The following is a 20,776-nucleotide window of genomic DNA, read 5'->3' as shown; positions in this document are numbered from 1 at the left end:
TTGTTTTTTAAGCGTGAGGGAAGTGAAGTTTATATTATAATTAACCTGAGATAAAAGGGTGAGAAGTTAAAATGAAATGTTCAAGTTTGGGATCATGCATTGCAAATTATTTATATATTTTTTATAAACACTTTATTTAGAAAAGCAGTCTAAAGTTCACTTGACTTATCCAAAAACCAGCACGCAAAACAAACATTCCAATGACAACTGCCTTTCAAAATAAAAGCTCGGTAGACATTGAGTTAGGAATCACGCTAGCAGCGGACGTCCACCGGAGAACGAGAGCTGAAGTCACGGCAGGAGGTCTAACACGACATTTCACTCCAATAAACAACCGATCCCACTTTTTTAAAAAAGTAACATTTCCTCACTTTTGCTGCAGCTCTAGATAACACATTGTAGCTGTTACTGATACTTCTGGATATGAAACGTGAACATGAATCTCCATGCCAAGTAACTTAAAACTTGAGGGTCACATGAATCTTCTGCTGGTCTGGATTCGTCAAGTATTTGTGACAAAGGTTTGTTGGCCATTTAGCCATGTATTCACTTCCTGTCACATGGCAGGAAGTGAGCGACACTTTTAACTTTCCTAGCCTTCAGTCTGTAAACTCTGCGTCAGGTGACGGCGAGTCGTCGCCAAGGCAACAGCGAGCCACTGGCTGACTCTGAAATGTGCAAAATAAAAAACACCCAGGTGATGACATCATCAGATGGGCGGAGTTCCTTTCAGTCCCAGAGGAACCAGTCTTGGCATCGGCCTCCAGGCCACGCCGTCCTCCGGGCCCTGGCTGGACGCCACATCTGGCTCCACCTTCTTGGTGGCGTCCATCCGCATCTGGAGCAGGGGGGGCGGGGCCAGGACCCCCCCCTTCAAGTTCTCGATGCTCGGCTGTGTTTCAAGGTGGCCGTTTTGACCCCCCTTCAGGTCTCGCAGGTGACTGAGGGCGTGGTCCTGCAGCAGGGTGGCAGCTCTTCCAGGACACGTTGGTTCCCCCGGTAACAAGCACACAGACTTCTGCTTGAGCTGGTGGAGGAGCGGCGGTAGACTCGCGACTTCCTTGCCCTGCTGAGGGTCCGAGATAGTCTCCTTGGTGAAACCGGTGTCCAGGGCTGCTGTGATGGACAGAAGAGTGAGATCCAGCTCAGAGTGACCACATCATGCTTTAGTACCTGCTGGATTGTGGGTCTTCAGCCGAGAGTCTGTCAGGATAATGGGGAGGGCCTCCTGCCTTTTCTCAGGTGCATCATGGGAGGTCGAACACGTTCCATGTCTGGGTGGATCTACCTGGACAACAGTTGGTGGGTCATTTTGCAGTAGTTCGGGAAGAAGGGCTTCCCCGGGTCCCTGACACGATGGAGGATCAAGCTTTGTAAGGATCATCTTCCGGCTCTGACCTGCACACATAACACACATAAGAGCGCCACCCACAGGTGAGGAGAGTGACGTCTGACTCACCTGACTGTGTGGACACCTGGCGCACCAGAGACTCTCGCTGCTGCTTAAGACGCTTCTTTGCACCCTTCAGTCCCCTCATCAGGTCCTGCTGGGCACTGATCTCCTGACGCACCTGACAAACAGTCTACATTCAGCCTTTGAGCAGGACCACCCCGGCCGGCCCCCTAAAGATTCCCGACTCTCACCTGGTTCAGCAGCTCGAGGTCGGACGTGTCAGTCTGGTCCAGGCAGCATCTGAGTGCTTGCAGAGCGATGAACGGGTCTTCTGCGCAACTGTGACGAAGAAAACAATGAGACCACCATGTCATGTGATCCGTGACCAAGTCTCTTCCTACCCTGGTTCAGTCTCTATGGCAACCGCCGAGGCTCGGTCCTTCTCGTCAGTACAGTTGATTGTTAGGTCTGAGGGGCCAGATGAGTCTGTGGATCAGAGCATGTTCAAGGTGACATTATCAAACTAGAGGTGGAGACGTACATCTTCAAGTAATTCAATACAAGACAGCTTACAATTTTATTTGGTATTAACTCCTTATACAACTTTCTTTAGTTCTTTCTTCGTGATTAAAAAAAAACATGATCATTTTACTAAATATTGAAATCATATCTTAATCAGTTGTGCCAAAAAAAAAAGGTTTGTAAAAAAGCCAATATATTTATTAAAGTAATTGAATTCGATAATGTCTATATTTAACCTTTGTGTTATCTCAGCGTCAAGGTGAGAACACATTTGTAATCGGGTCACCTTGACCTGTACCTGAGGTCGGAGCGATGATGCCGAGGAGGCCGTCCCGCTTCCTCCTGAGGCGCCTCTTCCTCTTCAGAAGGTCGACCTCAGCAGCCACCAGAGTCAGGATCTCGGAGGTGGCCTGACACACAAAACATAAATTAATATATAGGAAAAAGAAAATAAAACACGTGTCTTTCACACATCAGTCACAGACAATGGCATGCACGTACACACACCTTGTCCAGGACAGTGACGCGGCTAGAGGGGCCCTGCAGGCCGGTCACCCTTCCTAAATTTTCAAACATCTCCACCAGCTCTTGACGCCGCAACTTCTCTCTCTGCTTTTGATTTGGTCGCTGCTGAAGAGGAGAGAGAAGAGAAGACAATGGTGACGATGACGGTGGTGACAAAAAAAGATATATGATGGTGGTGACGGTGAGAATATTAATGATGATGATGATGAAGAGGATGATGGTGACAATATTAATGATGATTACAATGTTGTTGAAGATGAAGATAATGATGAAGACAATGTTGATGATGATGAAGATGAAGATAATGATGACAATGTTGATGATGATGAAGATGAAGATAATGTTGATGACAATGTTGATGATGATGAAGATAATGATGATGATGACAATGTTGATGATGATGAAGATGATGACAATGATGAATATGACAATGTTGATGATGATGAAGATGAAGATAATGATGTTAATGACAATGTTGATGATGATGAAGATAATGATGATGATGATGAAGATAATGATGTTAATGACAATGTTGATGATGATGATGAAGATGATGAAGACAATATTGATGATGATGAAGATGATGACAATGATGATGAAGACAATGTTGATGATGATGAAGATAATGATGTTAATGACAATGTTGATGATGATGAAGATAATGATGATGATGACAATGTTGATGATGATGATGAAGATAATGATGATGACAATGTTGATGATGATGAAGATGATGACAATGATGATGAAGACAATGTTGATGATGATGAAGATGATGACAATGATGATGAAGACAATGTTGATGATGATGAAGATAATGACAATGTTGATGATGATGTTGATGATGATGAGGAAGATGATGACAGAGATAATAATGATGATGACAATGTTGATGATGACGAAGATGAAGATGACAAGGATAATAATGATGATGACAATGTTGATGATGATGAAAATGATGATGAAGATGAAGATAATGATGACAATGTTGATGATGATGAAAATGATGATGAAGATGAAGATAATGATGATGATGACAATGTTAATGATGATGACGGTGATAATGATGACAATGTTAATGACAATTTTAATGAAGGTGATGACAATGTTGATGATGATAATGAAAATGTTGATGATGAAGATGATGTCAATGTTTATGATGATGATGACAATGTTGCAGATGATGACAATGTTGGTGATGATGACAATAGTAATAAGGATGATGACGATGATGAAGATGATGACGGTGATAATAATAATGATGATGACAATAGTGATAATGGTGATGAGGACTATAAAGAAAGTTCTCTCACCTCATCCTTTTCCAGCATCTTTTCTTCATCTGAATTTCCCTCGTCAGAGGAGCTTTCAGTGTCTTCCTCTGACAAAGGCTTCTCTGTGGTGACGTCCACATGCTTCACCTGCTGTTCCGTTTGAGAGCCAGTAGGTGGAGCTGGCGGTGCGGGAGAAGGATGCTGGGCTGCGGGGGTGTCTATGGGAGCTGGTGTGAGAGTGACAGCTGCAGCAGGTGGAGGATCCTTTGTGACTTCACCCTCTTTGGTTTTAGGTGGTGTGAGGAGAACTCCAACCGGACCTGCAGGCTCACTGGAGGAGGAGCTGGGCTGGATCCTGAGCAACAGCTGAGCCTGTTTGAACGGCTGTGGCAGGATCTTAAAGGTGGACATGACCTTCTGCGTCCCTTGGTCGGAGGAATGGACCACCACCAGGTCCTGGGGCCTCCTGAAGTTTCTCAGACCTGACAGACCAGACGCAGGGATCACAGGATCCACGCCCAGAGGCCCAGAGGGTGCAGTGGATGTAGACTTGAGGGTGGGAGTGATGGAGACACCTGGGTGGAGGGAGGAGACACTTGAGCTGGTCCAATCAGAATCAAATCACGTGTATTGTGTGTTTTTCTGTGGTGTTGACTGTAGTGAATAGAATGAAAAAAATAAAATACAATAAAAAAAACAAGTAACTTGTTTAATATAGTCTGCATACACTGGTCCCTCGCTATATCATAGTTCACTAATCGTGGCCTCGCTGTTTTCCAGATTTTTTGGGGTGTAATTTTGCACGCGTACAGTATGAACGCCTATTGTGTAAGGTGCCCTGATTGGCTAAGTGTTACCAGCCAGTGTTCCTCCTAAATAAGGTGGTATTGTTGGTTGTGAATGTGGGGAGAAACAGCCGCATCTGTTTGTTTGTTCCAGAAGTCCCATGCTTCCGAAAATAGTTGTTATTCAACAGACGACTCCTCTGACAAGTTTCATATAAATCTATCCGGAGTTTACCGACGCATGCGGGCCACAAAAGCAGTTCACTTACCTTTTTGGGCTGCAGAGTTTAAGTTTTTCAGCTGGGAAAGCGGGACCAGTTTGACGAGTTTCCCCTCTGGCGTGCGGAAGAGCTTCTCCCCAGCTTTGGTCTGGACCATCTTCAGGACCATCTTCTGGCTGGAGGGAACCGGAACGATGGGTAGGGGGTCTTTTGACTGGAGAAGTGCAGTGGTCAGCAGGTCTGCAGAGACAACATTGAAAGATGAGGTCATCAACAGTGTTGCCAAGAGGGGGCCAGCTTTGGTCATGCGTTCTCACCACGGGGCGGAACCTTCATCACTATCTTAGGGACGGAGGAGGTCTTTGGAGGTTCAGAGGAGCTGGGGGTGTAAGTAGGAGTGAATGTGGGAGTGACAGGAGGGGTAACCAGAGGGGTGACAGTGGGAGTGACAGGAGGGTTGCAGCTGGTCCCCGTGGAGTCAGTAGATGAAGAACTGGGGGGTCTCTTGGCGACACCCACTCGGCCGGTCAGGTAGGCTGCCAAGCGGTTGGCGGGGTGCAGAGCCCCCATCAATCCCAGCTGGATCTTGGCCAGAGGGTAGAACTTCCCGTTCACCTGCAGAGACAGGGCCTTGAGCCAAACGCTCCACTGGGAAAATAAAGCGTCCGAACTGTGTACTAACCTGAACCACGTCGCTGTTGTCGGGCTGCTTCAAACCGGCTGAGAGGAAGCCGGCAGGTGAGACCCTGGACATGAAGGGCAGCACCGGGTCTTTGGTCACCTGCCGGCTCAGCTCTTCCTCGTCCACACTGTCCGAGTCCACCTCGTTCTCCATAGACTCTGACCCGTCAGTCTCAGAATCGACAGCTCGTTGCCAGTCCTCCACAGGCTCCTCCTCCTCCCAGTGCTGTGTATCTTCCTCCTCTGGAGCAGAAGCCTTCTCCTGGACCAGATGAGAGTGGATGTCAGAGTCAAACAGAACATTTTAGAGCCATTCTTCAATATCCAGTAAGTTCCATTCTTTAGAACACGAGGAGTACGATATTTTGCGATATATACTTTGATGGAGGACTCTGATGTTGGAGAGTTTACAGACCACATGACTCTTCACAAAGCTGCTTTCATTTGTTTTTAAATAAAAACATGTCCAAACATCAGCTTTAAAAGCTACTGGCAGTATTTTGTTGTTCCTTTAGCTGAGGATGTAATGACTGCTACCATCTAACAGCCGGAAGTTGAATTGCAACAAAAAAATTAAGAAATGTTGTGATATTAATTGTTAAATAATTAATTTACGTATTTTATTCACACTTATCATAATAACTGTAAAAGTAAAAAAAAGTAAAATGTGACTTGTAGGACAAAGGTCTTTCATTCAAATGATTTTTTTAAATAATTCAATCCAGTGCTATTGCATATTGATACAGTATTGTGAAAAAATGCAACATTTAATTCTTGTGTTATCTCAAGGTCAAGATGACCCACAGGCTCTGAAAAGAAATGTGTTTTAGGTATCCCTTGTGTTGCTTTGGGTCAATGTGAACGACCTCCACCACTGCATATGTATTTATGGGAGCCAGGGAGTTCTTTCACCTAGACCCAGAAGCTAATTCAACAAGGGATACGACAAACACATTTGTTTTAGGGCCTTTGAGTCAACTTGACCCAGACACAGGGGTTAAGTGTATCGATGTTTTTCTCAGCTCCCACTCACCTGCGGCTCCTCACTGACGGTGCTCTCAGATTTGCCCACATAGCTTTTTTCTATCAGCGGCTTAGAGATGTAGACCCGGTACTGGTTTTGCTGCTCGCCCTCCTCCTTCACCATGTATTTGACGGGTCGGATCAGGTAGTTCTGGATCCAGAAGGGCTTCTCCAGCCGGCCCTGAGCCAGAAACTTGCACAGCGTCATTATGACGGTGTTTCGCTCGGACACACTGTCCCACGAACACTCGGCCATGATGGTCAGATTCTTCAGCAGGTCTGACAGTTTAGTAAACTTTGGCTTCTCAGCAGAGTTCTGGGTCGGTTTTGGTTCCACTGATGTAGACGGCTTCAATTCTGGAGGAAAGACCGTAGGGTGACTCCCTCTGATTCTTTAGGTCGTGACTTAAGGGAGAGATAAATGCTCACCAGCTGGAAGACCAGAAGAATCTGTGGTTTTGTTTGAGGCAGAAGCATCATTAGTCTCCGACTTCACCGCCTGAAACAGAAAACACACAAACGCTGCAGATTCAAACTAAACAAAAAATGGAGACTCTACCACATGTGTCAAAGTCAAGTCCCGCAGGAATAAATTATCTATAGTGAAGAACAAATAAAGAATTCAAAATGAATGATAAATTGTTTACAGATAAAAGATGCTTATTTTTTATTTTAAAGATTAATGTTTTTTCTTTACACATAGAATGCTAATAAATCAAACGTTAAATTAAATATTCTTCCATTTGTTTTTTTATTACCATTATAAAAATGTTAGTTCTACCAGACAGTAACACGACTATTCAGCTACTTGATCAAACTTTCAGCTTTCAACTATTTAATATCAGATTAAAGGCTACAAATTATTGGAATTAAAATATGTGTAACAAATTAATTAAAAAAATAGTTTCAACATTCAATACTCTAATGGTACTCGTATACTGCACGGTGGCCATACATACCTTTTTCTTAGCTTTCACTTCCTTGGGGGGTTTCTTCTTATTTGTCTTGGTAGGAGCGTCGGATGTCATACTTTCACCCTGAGAAACTCCTTGTTGCTCAGTGGATCCAATGATGTCATCGAAGCCACCCGACTCAGATGTTTTTACCTCCGTTTCGACCAAAGTGTTCTTTCCGTGGAAGACCCGTACTCTGGCGCAGCTGCTGACAAGGGTTTGAACCTTCACCTTCGGAACTTGGCCCCTTTTGGTCTTCTTGTTGGAGTTCTTAATTGGGGGTTGGGATGAGCTGGTTTCTTCCGGACCCGTCACCGGGTCCACTGACAGGGATTTAGGGTCGCGGACAGGATCCAGTTCAAAGTCCTCCGTGTGTTTCTTCCACAAGGTCTGAATCCGCTCAGCCGGGTAGGCGGCGCTGTCGGCCTCCTTTAGAACTGCCATAGGAAAGAGAAAACCATGTTACACGGGACAAAAGTCCGGACTTTGATCGACCAAAACTCACCATAGGCCATCTTCATCCTCTTCTTGTTCCGCCTCCTCCTGTGGCCCCGGCTGTGCTGGGACGACCCGGAGTCTGAGCCGTCCAGGTGCTTGAGCAGAACCACCTTCTGCTTCAGGCAGCTGCAGCCGAACATGCAGTCAGGCCGCCCGCAGTGGCTGCTGCGACGGTTCCGAGACAGACTGGAGCAGATGCAGCCGAGCCGACAGAAGTCGTTCAGGCAGGACGGCGTCTGTCTGCGGGGCAGCTGGATGGGAGCGGTGGGGTTCTCGCTGACGAAGCCCTGCAAGGAACCGACAGACATAGATAAAGGACTGAAAATTGTATTGCATTTTAATCCAGAAGAAAGAAATCCAGAAAAAGATTCAGGAGAGGATCTGAAGGGCTCTGTGTCTGAGTAAAGGGCAGCATCCACGGTTAGACTTACCGACAACGTGAAGAGCGAGGTAAGAGCGATGGCGGCCCGCTCCTCAGTCACACAGGTGCGAGGTCGCCCCTCCCACATGACCCCATCTTCAAGGTCTCTCTGCTTCAGCAGTGCTCGCGTCATCACTGGATGCTCGTGGGAATTATTGGGAGGGTCCAGCTCGGTGTCTGATTCTAACGGGGCCATGTCCGCACTGGGTCGGGGCAGGTCAAGGGACTGGGTGGAGCTTTTGGGCTTCAATCTTTTCTTCCTCCGGATGGGCTCAGGAGTGGTGCTGCTCTTCTCCTTTTCAGTTTCAGTGGAGGGAGGGGGGGGTTCTGATGAGGGGGTTGTGGTTTCAACTGTTGGACTGGACTCAGGTGGGCCAACGGCAGTGGGGTTGGGAATGGTCTTGTTTTTCTTCAGGACCCTCGGCTTCCTCTCCCCTCTACGAGTCATTTTGGGTTCTCGTGAAGGAAGTTTGGGTCTCTTGGAGGGTGGAACAAAGCCTGATATGAGTGTGGCGCTGGAGCTCAGGGTGGTCTTGAGCGGGCGACTGAAGTTGCTGCTGAGCGGCAGCTGGAACGATGGCGGCTCCACCAGGTGTTCAGAGAAGCTTTCGGCGCGCTGCTCAATCAGTTTGCCCTCGTTCTCTAGGTACTCGTCCAACATGTCGCTGCAGAAGGCAGACAGGTTCTTCTTGGTGGTCTCGGGCGTGACGGGGGCAGCTGAAGGAGACACAAGCATTGTAGAAAAAAGAACTATGAAGAGTGGGAAGGGGGGGGCATGTTACCCTTACTGACCTTCGGGCTTGTCGGCTTCAGGACACGATGAAGTTTCTTGAGGGGTGAACTTTTCCCTCCAGCCCTTGATCTGGGTCACGTCAGATGTCTTACCTGTTCTGGACACAAACGCTGAAGAAACATCTGCAGACAGACGGAGTGAGGAGTAAGTAAATCAGGGCCATCATAATTCCTTATGGTTGAATTTAACATTTCAATTTTTGGACGTCTTTTTACTGAGACTTGTGGGTTTTTGAGCATTGAATTTTTTTTTCAATAATTCTTAAATTAAATGGTTGAATGTCTTTATTTTATTAAATAGTTTAAAGTGATAGTTCACATAAAATTTCACTTTAACTTATTTTCTACTCGCTCTCATGCAAACTAAAGGTTGAGATAATTTGAGTAATCCGTTCATTTTAAGAATTATAAACAAAAATGTATGTTCTCTTTCAAAAATTGAATATAATTAGAATTAATTATTATTTTAACCCAGAGTCTCTTATTTTAATAATTAAAAAAGGAAATGTTGTAAACTCAATATTTTCTCCATGTGTAGCCTTTTAAGTCATTTTAAAAATGTACAGTATGTAATGTATGCATGTATGTATAGTATAGTATAGTATAGTATTGTATAGTGCCACCAGGCAACATCAACAGATGGACAACCAGTAGACATTGTCTGTGCATCGCATGACGATCAAGTTCAGTACTCTTGGCATTGTCTGGTCACAGTATATCAATATTTTTCTTTCTGAATTTAAAAGGTTTTGCGTCTAAAAATATTGAATTTAGAAAATGTATTTCTTTATTATTCAAATGTATTTGTTATTGAATTAATTTGTAAAATATTTCTATTTCATTCCATTATTCTTTATTATTAATTATTAATTATTATTATTATTATGCTTTGTGACCCTGGTCTGGAAAAGCGCTATACAAATAAAAATTACTTACTTATTCAATAAAAGTGAATTGAACCCTTCAATATAGAAATTGTTCAGTTTAATAAATATAAACAATTTATAAAATAATTAAACTTTTCAATATTCTGAAGGCACTGATATACTTCCATACAAGAAGAAGCACACAATGTTCTTTTAGAACATGTTTTTTTAGACAAATGCATTTCATCATAATTTTATTGTTGTCATTTCCTGTCTGCAGTGGTCAGTGGCTATCAGTGTATCTGATCTATACTGGCCACTGTAAAACCGAGACTTCCTTAAGTTAGTCAATGGAATTTGAACCATCAACACTTACTCTGCTGAAGGGCCTGCTCCTGACTCTGCGGCTGCAGACACACACCGGGCGCTGGAATGGGCAGACGGACCCCTAGGTACTGCAGGTCGATGGTCAGATTGGGGTCCAGCAGACTCATTTTCAGTCCCACTAGAGGCAGATGAAAATCCTTTAACTGGAGGACAACATATTTCCCAAAGAGGGCAGAAGAGGCAGCAGATGCTCACCCTCCTGCAGGACTGGGTGGATGATCTGTCGGTGCCTCATCAGCTTCATGTCTCTGAGCAGGATCTTCTCTGAAGCCAGGATGTTCTGGTCCTCCTCCTCTTCCTCCTCCTGTGTGTCAGTTACTTCTGAAGGACATGATGGAACTGGACAGAAATGAAATACTAAGCAAAGGGAAAGTGGAAACCATGCTCTATATGTTGCCAGTGTAAAATGATGTGTTTCGACTGAACAGTGTCGAGCTAAGAAGTGACGAACGTACCAGTTTCTCTCTCCTCTACTGGAACCTGCTTAAACTTCCTCTGTGGTTTTCCTGGTCCCCTTGGCCGCCTCCTTTGGGGAAGAGATTGAATAGATGGCTCGAATGGAACTTCTTCCACTGGTCGTTGTTGATCCTCTGCCGTCCGCCACGCTCCAGTCAGACATGCAGCTTGTGGAGAATCTACAGTCTGTACTGGTGGTTGAGCCTCAGTTGTTGGTCCAGGTTGGAGCTCAGACTCCAGCTCTGGTATTTGGGGTCGTGGCGAGTCTTTGATCGCTGGCTGTAGTTGACTCTGAGCTGGTGATTCAGGTGACTCTTGCAGAGGTTGATCTTCAGCCCACATTTGTGGCTGAACTTCCACCTCTGGTTGACCTTCAGTTCTGATGTGATCCTCAGTAGCTGGTCCGGGCTCTTCAGAGGACTGTGGTATGTGCAGCTTGAGAGCCTCCTGAAACAAAGTTTTTTGTTTCTCTTTTGCTTTTTTTGCTGAGTTTGGGGGCAGGATTGTTAATCTTTGTACCCTTTGTCTTTGATCTATATCCTTTATCTTTAGATTTAGATTGTATCATCTTGTTCTTTATCGTTATTTCTCTTTGTTCTTGTTCTTATTTTCTTTTTATTTATTTTTTATGAATAATTGCTGTATTTCTGTGGCTAATTGGAAAAAAACAATTTCCAGAAGGAGACCTCCTGAGGGATCAATAAAGTTCTACTTAACCTAACCTAAACAAATGCAAAAGCTACATTAAACTATTTGATTTGTGTGTTATTTGAAATTGTGTATACCTCTAAAGAGCACTTGAGTAAGTAAGAAAGCTTTATTTGAGTGGGCCTGGTTACCCTCTCACTGGTGCTCACAGGTCCTACAAAGCTCTTGTTGGGCTCAAACTGAACTGCTCTGCATGTAAATTAGAACCATGTACCAGCCTGTTAAAAGTCACAAGTACTTTTCTTTCAGCCCTTATTCGTCATATTTCCCGATTTGCAATCAGACGAAAATTGGCGCTGACACCCTTTTAAGTCCATGCAAGAATTTTAAAGGGAAAATGTAATATTTAAAACAAGATTTCATGGCCTTTGTCATTTATTTAAAATAAAATACAATTTTGTATCTTGTGACAATTCCCAAGCAATATTTGTTATATTGTCCGTTCCAGGTGTTTTTTTCAGTGCCGTTTTATTTATGGATTTTATTTAGTTAAAAAGTTTAATAAAGATATTTTATTCAAATCAATAAATTCAACTTATTTCATAATATGCAGGCCTGGCCTACAGGAAAGGATTGTTATATTTTGACTCAATAAAATATTGTTAGGCATACTATATATACACCATATAAATACTTTTATTAACCAAGAAATTGTATACTGAATTTATATCAAAATATTGATATTTTATTATTTTCCCAAAAAACTTTCAGCTCAAGTTGTTCTTAATACATATAGTAATTCCATAAATTCCAAGGGCGGAAAAAGAGTGGTTTAGAGTTTTATCCTATTTAGGACCTTCATGACTCATGAATTACTTAAGACAAAAGATAAAAAAAATAGAACTCAACCTCAACCGACATGAATAATTGCTTCAGCATCTTAATTAATTTACCTTTGATGTGAAGGAGATGAACAGCTGCTCCTCTACTTCCTCCAGGTTTGGTCTCATGGTGACATAGTCCTGCACCTCCTCGTCCACATCGGGCTTGTCCTGCTTCCGTGAGCGGCTTCGCTTCCTATTTTTACCGTTTTTGGCAGCACCGTTCGCTCTTACCTGCTGCGGTGCATCAGTGGTGGTGGACTCCACCAAGACGGGGGGCGGGCAGGGGGGAGGTACTTCCTCGGCGGGGGGGAACTCGACGCCCATCCCCAGCTCATCGTTGTTGGAGAAGAACTGTACGAGGTCTGCGATGGATGGAGTGGGCGACAACCCCTCTCCGTCCAGGGAGAAAGTTGGGGAGAGGGCAAGTGGAAGCGTGAGAGGGAAGAGCTCTGCTGGAAATGGCAGCGACTGCTCGCCGTCCTGAAACGATGGGATTGAACTGTGAGGGGGGTAAACAGGTGTTGAGGCAGGTTGTGTGTTGTTGTGCAAAGTCATCGAGAGTGAAAGCGGTTGGGGCTGAAATGTTGTGTAGGACGTGTCCATGTAAGGGGTCTCAGGGGGGGGCAGCAGCGTATGCCATTTGAACACAGAGTCCTCGTGCACTAGCTTCTCCTCGGCAAGCGGCCTCTTCGCTTCCTGCTCCGGTTGGTGAGGGTCAAGGGAGAGAGCCAGGGTGGCGGGGAACACCGGCAGGGGCTCAGGAGAACTGGCCGGCGACAGAGGCTCAAACATGAAAGTGGAACAGTTGGGGTCAGCGAGGGGCATGTTTAGGACCGAGGGTAACGTGGTGGACACTGCCTCTGGTGGCAGGTGTGGAAGGCACACAATAGGTAGCGTTGACTCTACAGGTCCAGACAAGGTGACAGACGGACACAAAGTTGACTCAAAGTGACACAGATGATCTGTATGATCTAACAAAGGAGAACCATGTCGACTGGATCCCTGCAGGGCTGAGGTAGAACGATCCAATGTTTGCTTCTCCGGACTGGAACACTGATAGTTTGATTTAGTTTCTAACGTGTCAGGATGAGTATCTGAAATAGCGGACGCTGATAACAGAACCCTTGTGGTGTCAGTATCTTTTTGGGGAGGAGTTTCTGTCCCGGGACAAGAGTGTTGAAATGCTTTAGGAGCCGTGTATGTGGCAGACGCCTGTTGGCCCTTGGGCTTCTTGGATTGTAGTGAATGTTGTTTAAGAAAGCGAGCAAGAGCTGGCAAAGGTAGAGGAGCGGGGCGCTTGTGCGGCTTTGCACTGACCTCCGACTGTTCTTGGAGTTTGCATGGTTTTTCCACGAATGCTTCAATGACATTTTCAGTGACCTCCAAACTGACTGCTTTTTTGTGTTTGTGTGAATTTGAATGTTCTCTGCGTTCCTTTGATTTCTTCTTTGATCCATTGGTTTCCACTGCCTCAACACTAGAGTCCTCAAAACATGGTTTTGGGGGCGACTCTTTGCTACTTTCAACATTCCTTTGTTTGCCACACAACTGGTTCACATCACAACGCTGCAGGGACACATGAGCCTCCCTTATCAAGTCGGAGAACAGCTTTGGTGGTGCAGGAACACTGCTGAAGAAGAAGCATTTGTAAGAATATTTAGCTTAACACAGAAACACCAAAAGCAGTGTGTTTACAGTGTGTCCTAAATGTGTCTCTTAAAATGATCATGGACCTCTATTGTACTCATCAGTATGTGTCTGTTTGTACAAACCGTTATTTAAATTGTAATATTTACATTAGGAATGTGTTTAAGCTTTGTTTTATTAGAAATTAACTTTTGTTTACCACGCCGTGATTGGACAAGCATTAAGGTTTTTCACCACACGTGATCAAGCCCACTAGGCTCCCCCTCGAGGGGACTCGTTGTATAAACAAAGCGAGGTTTGATAACAGCTGGCTGGAGGAGGCGTGAAGTCATTATTATGTCATAATGGACTTCACTCTCGTAGCGAGATATCAGATGGGCGAGAACTTTATAAAGTCATAACTTCAAAACATTGTCATAATGAGGGACAGCATCTTGGAGAGGAATACTGTAAAACATGTTAGTGAGTCAGGAAATTGACAGTTGTGCTGGCACACTGCTAATAAGCTGTGGTCTTCCCCTGTTACTGTACATTTGTATGACTTATTAAAGCTGACTTCCCATTTTGTCCACGTGTATTATATCCTCATGCACTAAAAGTTCTTTCAGTTCTTGGGGCAGAAGGTTGAAGACTTCTTTAATGTTGGGAATTAACTCATTGTAACTCCACACTGATGGTTGTAGCAGCTTATGAACATCTCTCGAACAGATTTATCAACAAGCATAAAAAATATGACTGCGAATGAGAAAACGACTTCCCATCCTACTAACTCCGTTTAAATCAAATTATTTTTCTTAAATATCACAACTGACTGTAATGCTCAACATCTTTCTGTAATTATATTTATTATTATTTGTCATTATAACTAGTACTTCTCTATTTTTCTTTTTCTTATTCTTTCTATGCTATTTTGTTTATAAAAAACTTGACTAAGCTTTGTGACAAAGTGATTCTCATCTATAATACTAGAGTGGACTCTTTTTGATACTTTGTTCTTTCTCGTTCCTTTTTTCTGACATCATTGTTCTGTCGAAAATAAACAAAATAGAAACCAAAAAGAAAAAAAGGATCTACCAATTAATAAATATAAATTGTTTCCAGTGCAGTGGAGTTCATATGCTGCCGTTAATGATGCATTCAAAACTATAAGAAGACCACAGAAAAACAAATGTTCACAAAATAAATCTATACGTACGAGTTTCAGATGACAAAGCTCATATGATGCAATACTTCTGGTGTCTCTCAAGGTTCAGTGTTAGGTCCAATTTCATTCTCCCTGGTGCTAATCCTTCCCACTTTTAAATAGTCTGTTTTTTCATAGTTAATTTTATTCAGGGAGTCTTATACCTACTTACCTAGAACAGCTGGCAGAGTCCTCCTCCTTGTTCTCCAGGACGTCCAGCGTCACAGAAGAGTTTGCGGGTTTCAAGCTGCGAGGTTTGTGGGTTGCCAATAAAGACTTGAGGCTCTTCTTCACAGGAGGTTGCTCCTGGGTTGAGTGGCCTCCTTCTTTGTCCGACTTAATGTTCGGCTGCTGGCCCAACAAGCTCACACCTTCCTCTTTAAGTCCTTTAGCGAAAGGGTTGTAGTCCACCTTCAACTTTACAAACTGTGTGTTGTGGTAAGCGGTGACCGCCATGAACTCAGTCTGTGGAAAAGAGAAAGTGACTACATCCGGACCGTTTAGGTCCAAATCTTTAGAGGGCGTGTCAGTTTGAATCAGGTGCAAACGTGGGATGTAGCGTTGAGCCGGATGAAGGATAATTTTGTCATCTTGGTCCAATGTGTTGCTTGTGAGTTTCAATCGGTAAAAGGAGACTGGGTTCTGCATCCAATGCTGGCCCTGTGAAGGTGAATCGGGATGATAAAAGGGCTGACTCTTCACGTGACCTTTCGCTTTTTCATCTACTCTCCAACAGGTCCCGTCCCACATGAACCGACTATCGTCAGCCGGCTGAATGTCCAAAACGAAGACGTAACTTTTGGATGACTGCAGGCCAGAAATCCGAAAACGACAGGAAGGAAACATCCTGCTTCCTTCCTTAGTCACAATCATCTCAGTTCTGCATCTAAAAAACTGGTTCCACATGTTGTTGTTGTCCAACGTAACTTTGATTCCTCGTTGGCAGCAGTCTGGCGATAGATTGTCAGAGTGACTGTTGGGTTGTAGTTTTGTAGAAAAGTGTTGACCAGATTTGTCTGGCACTTCCTTGTTCGGGTGCATGTTGGTTCGCCCCAACGCATCCGACCGTCTGCGGCCCGTTTCATCGCTGCCCTTACTTGTGTTCCTATGTTTGACAGCGGGAGGCGTCACTGCACTCCAGGCCTCTGAGGGGCTGTTGGCCGCGACCCGTTCAAAGACCATAGCTTGTTGCTTCTTTTTAGAAGCCATGAACAAGTCCGACACATCTAAAGTGCAGACGCGCGCCGGTTCACATTCATCTGTGTGAATAGTCACAATGGCGACCTGTGGGAAGAAACACCTGATGATTAGAGACGACAAACTCTCAAGACTGCTCACCATGACATGGAACCGAACAAATCCAGTAGGTAGAACCTTCTGCTGATGATGATGGCATGAAGGTGTGAGTAGGAGCAGCAGACATATCGAACTGAGTCTCAGTGACAAGAGTTTAGATCTGCAGGTTTGAATGGGCAGCATCAAAAACTAAAGTAATGGGTTCACTCTGTGGTGGTTTGTTTAGAGCAGTTGATCTCAACTGGTCTTGCTAAGGGAGCCACCATCACCCCTAGATGACCAGTTGAAACCTAATGAGGAAACATTGAATCAAATTTAAATTAAAAAAAATACAAGTTTGAGCTCACAGGAGTTAAAAAATAACAGCATTGTTTCTCATGCATTGATTTAACCGTGGTGGAGCACCACAGTCTGCCCCCGGTGCCCAAATGTGAACAAAATATAAATTAAATAAAAGCCATCCTTATGTGAGGAAAAGACGTTGAGATACAACTGAAGAGATGGTGGTGACAAATATAAACAAGACTAAACCTGGTTTAGAAAAAAAAAACTATACAACATTCATTTTTGTTTAAAATGTACCTCAAATAAGTTTATTATGCATTGGATTGACTTTGTAAGCTGGTTGAGAATTCAATTTAAAATGTTTTTTTCTGTGAAAAGTTGTTTTATTGCTGGGTTAGAATATAAAGCAGTTGTAACCAAGTTTTTTTTTTTTTTTAATCTGTTGTAAACACTGCAACAGACTTATTTTAGTTTAATCGTATAAAAGCAAGGATAATGTCATTACACACCTATAGCAACTGCACAACACTTTTGGGTCCCAACCCATCATTCGAGGATTACTGGTTGGTTTATTACTTATACATTATAATTTATAACATGAAAATGTAAATGTGATTATACATGTTGATGATTCTAGGGTGGTTTGTGCACTCTCTGTTACCATTTTGTGGTCGTGTAGTTTTTGGGCTGGGATATCAAAAAACCACGGAACACAAATATTTCCAGGACAGTTGTGTGTCTAGCTCAGGTTTCAGATGTATGTATTCATGTCGCCAGGTCATAATTCCTGTTGGTATGTCATCTGACGACAACATGACATACATTAGTGCTGCTCCATGAAAACACTTTATCAATGGGCTTGTGTGCGTGTACAATTTTATGTTAAGTTTTGTTTTAAAAAATACATGTGAAGCAACTGACATTTTATGAACATAAAGACAAAAGGGATTAGTTTTGATAAAAGTCCATCCTTTATGGATCAATCACTGAGAATGGAGCGAAATTGGTTTCTGAAGCTAGTAAAGACAATAATGTTACATTATACAAACAAAAACATGAACAACAATTGTAATAATACTAAAATATAAAATGACCACTTAAAGGGGGTAACAACACAAATCTTCTATAGGTACATCTTCTATACAAAAATAGTACTCAAACTTTATTTATCATCAAAATGAAAACAAGTATTTGAATAAAACAGATGAAAGAGCCAAGGTAATGTTGTGGTTATTAATTACTAGTTTACTACCTTAGCACACTTGCTAGCAAACATCGCGCAACTGTTCGCTAGCGCGAATGTCGAAGACAAACAAGTGTTTTTAAGCGAAAACTTTGTTTGTTACAGAGACAACCCTGTTCTTCTTAACAAAGCTCATCGACAACATGGTTATGAAAGGTTTGACATTACATTTTTGGTACAAATATACACAATGTTTGTTTCCGCTAGTGTTATAGCGACTCAGCAGAGAAGAGCAGTAATCCAAGCAACCGCTCTACACACCAAAATACTCGGTTCGTAGGTAGTTTTAACAATATATTAAGGTTGTTGAAACGGCAACAACAATGCAAATACTTGGAATGCTACCATGATGGAAATGGATGTTGTTTCTACAAGAATACATTTCATTGATATTGAATTATCTTTCACATGTATCCAGGGACGACCAGAACTCACAACACTAAGACCAGGTCCAACAAGGAGTTTTTTTTGGGTGGGGGGGCTGGACCTGACAACAAAAGGTGATATATATTCGAGTCTGGATGGGTGGTCGAGGCTGGAGCTAGTAGGCCGAGACTGACACCATCATGGCGTCCAACACACCCCCAGAGCAGGCACTGAAGAGGACGGCTTTACCTTCTTCCTGCTCGGCCATAGCGAGCGACCAGCCGTGGAGACATGCGTCCGTGTGTTCCGTCAGTTCTGCTCCGTCCGGGCCGACATCTTGTTTTTTCCAGACTGCAGGAAGACACGCTCGGCGTGCTCAGTTGTGACGTCAGCCAGCGCTAGCAAACACTGCGCACTCTCGTTCGCCATTTTGAATCGCCACCTGGGTTCGTAACCGACGCGGTAGCGGGACGGTGCGGCGGTTCGGGCCGTAGCCGACCCAAGAGGCGAGACCAGGCGGCTTCCAGAGTCTCCCTCCTCCCTCCCCACCTCTGCGGGGTGAGACGAGCTTAAACTTCCGCTCTTGTGGACCGAGGTTCCATCTCGGCGGCGGTACACTTTGGATTACCGAACCCAGCTGAACCGGGTCGGCGGCTCACCCGGGTGAAGGGATTCTGGAACCCGGGATGCGGGTCCGTCTCGAATGTTCAACCTGTTCCGATTTCTTCTCACTTGAATCGACCTTTTATCGGTTGTTCTGAACCGTGCTTCTGAAAACGCGCGTATCGAAAGCGAGTCTACTACACGCGCCATGTTTGTTGTTGTTCTCTGACGCCAGTGTTGTCTTCGTGTCGCTGTTGAAAGTCGTATTTATTCACATTCCAGTGTAAAGGTAGGACTGTGGGTCAATATGTGTCGCAGGTGAGTGGGTCAGCTGTTATTTGGGGGGTTCTACTCTAGTTTATATATAAAATAAGATGCCTTTATTATTTAATCGAGAGGGAAATTCCAGGTAGAACCAACAGTCTTGGCCAACAAGAAATATGGATGTATTCATGGGGGGGGGGGAATGGGACTGAAGTTCCAAAACAGTTTTATTATTGATATATTTTTAACTGATTCACAACCGCTGATGGTGAAAATATAAGATGTTTTGTAAACCACCATACTTGTTTGGAAATTATATTGTCCAGTTAAACCAGACCTGGACCAAGTTCGGTCGATTCACTTTATTTATATATGTATGGCCCTCATGAGGTGAAAGTATGAACGTGTAGGTCATGTTTTAGGACGTTTGTCCTCTTTGTTAGTGTTTGTTATTCCATACATTTTTTCAAGAAATATTAATAAAAACATGGCTTTTATCAAATTTTATATATTAGATAATGACTGTGGATTATTTTAAAGAAATGACATGAAGACATCTTTTGTTTCTTCTTTCTTTTGCCTTGACAGCCTCTAACAACAGTCACAATATTAAAAAAAGGGGCTATTTGTGACGCATAATTGCCCAAACAATAATAATTAAAACAATGACTTGGTGGTGTTCTCGAGTCGCAGTGGTCAGTACCAGGTGTTTGAGGAATGAACAGTGATGCAGCGGTAGTGAGGTAGGTGACTTACTTGTCATGTGACCATCCTAGTTGTTCGTCAGATTGACCTGAGAGTTACAATACGAGCTGACCAAAAAAAGTTAATGACCCGTGAGAATATTCAGTGATCTCTATCAAGGAGACCTTGATATGGAAGATGTTAAGGTTGGTCTGCAGGGAACTACGATCCTCAGTCCTGACCATTTAATTAAGGAGGGGTTCAAGCCAACCGCAGCGCCCTCTACCAGCAAGCAGAGACACGCAGGTGGTCCTAATACTGTAAAATACTTGTTGAGTTAATACAAACTAGTTCATATTGGCACGAGACCAAAACATGGCCGCCATATGTGGAGATTACTGGCTTTGATTTAATGCTCTCATTTGAATGAAGATTTTGTTGCGGAAACTAGTGAAGTTGGCAGTGAGTGAGATGACATTTTTATTCTGGTCTGAATAAAAGTGAGTTGCAGGAGTTTTTAAGGTGTGTGCTAATGTGCTGCTCTTGCATGAAGACTGTGGACAATTCTGAACACGACCTGGAAGCATGTTTGTGTTTGCGTCTTTAATTCTTCCACACAAACACAAGTAAACCCTTGAGAAAACCTTGAATCACTTTTGACCTTGTAAGGTCTTAAAGAGTCTACTTTTGAGGCCAAAAAATGTTTAAGTGATTTATCTAGAGAAGGCTCTTGGGAAGATTTCATGCAGTCTCCATGATGAACTGTATTCTTAAACCAGAGAATGTAAAAAAAATAAAACTTTAAATGTCACATAAAACGCCACAAAGTGAGTGAGTGTCGATGACAATTCTCAAATACTGTTTGTTTTTCCTGTC

At 43.5% G+C, this 20,776-nt stretch overlaps 1 protein-coding gene across 3 annotated transcripts; it reads right to left on the bottom strand.

Annotated features, from left to right (window-relative positions):
• Nucleotides 1–19: 19 nt before the first annotated feature.
• On the bottom strand, nucleotides 20–20,705 carry mgaa (MAX dimerization protein MGA a). 3 transcript variants are annotated; one of them, XM_087779467.1, is made up of 23 exons: nucleotides 18,599–20,705; nucleotides 15,332–16,443; nucleotides 12,399–13,959; nucleotides 10,797–11,244; nucleotides 10,537–10,680; nucleotides 10,331–10,459; nucleotides 9,089–9,211; nucleotides 8,307–9,013; nucleotides 7,883–8,162; nucleotides 7,384–7,814; nucleotides 6,854–6,923; nucleotides 6,435–6,781; nucleotides 5,403–5,663; nucleotides 5,038–5,335; nucleotides 4,769–4,960; nucleotides 3,754–4,289; nucleotides 2,423–2,545; nucleotides 2,214–2,325; nucleotides 1,795–1,879; nucleotides 1,645–1,732; nucleotides 1,460–1,571; nucleotides 1,174–1,398; nucleotides 20–1,113 (listed from the first exon to the last, which is right to left on the bottom strand). In XM_087779467.1, exons 2-23 carry the CDS (start codon nucleotides 16,366–16,368, stop codon nucleotides 710–712), a joined length of 7,713 nt encoding a protein of 2,570 aa, XP_087635593.1. In that variant the 5' UTR covers nucleotides 16,369–16,443; nucleotides 18,599–20,705; the 3' UTR covers nucleotides 20–709. The 3 variants fall into 3 exon arrangements, with proteins under 3 accessions (XP_087635593.1, XP_087635591.1, XP_087635592.1); XM_087779465.1 differs by having other exon boundaries at nucleotides 22–1,116; nucleotides 18,599–20,704; XM_087779466.1 differs by having other exon boundaries at nucleotides 22–1,116; nucleotides 12,399–13,956; nucleotides 18,599–20,704.
• Between the last annotated feature and the right edge of the window lie 71 nt (nucleotides 20,706–20,776).

The sequence above is a fragment of the Callionymus lyra genome, chromosome 18, assembly GCF_982586985.1.
Source record: "Callionymus lyra chromosome 18, fCalLyr1.hap1.1, whole genome shotgun sequence".
Lineage (NCBI taxonomy): Eukaryota > Metazoa > Chordata > Actinopteri > Syngnathiformes > Callionymidae > Callionymus > Callionymus lyra.
Note: the sequence above shows the minus strand (reverse complement) of the source record. Positions and strands in the feature narration are given on the sequence as shown.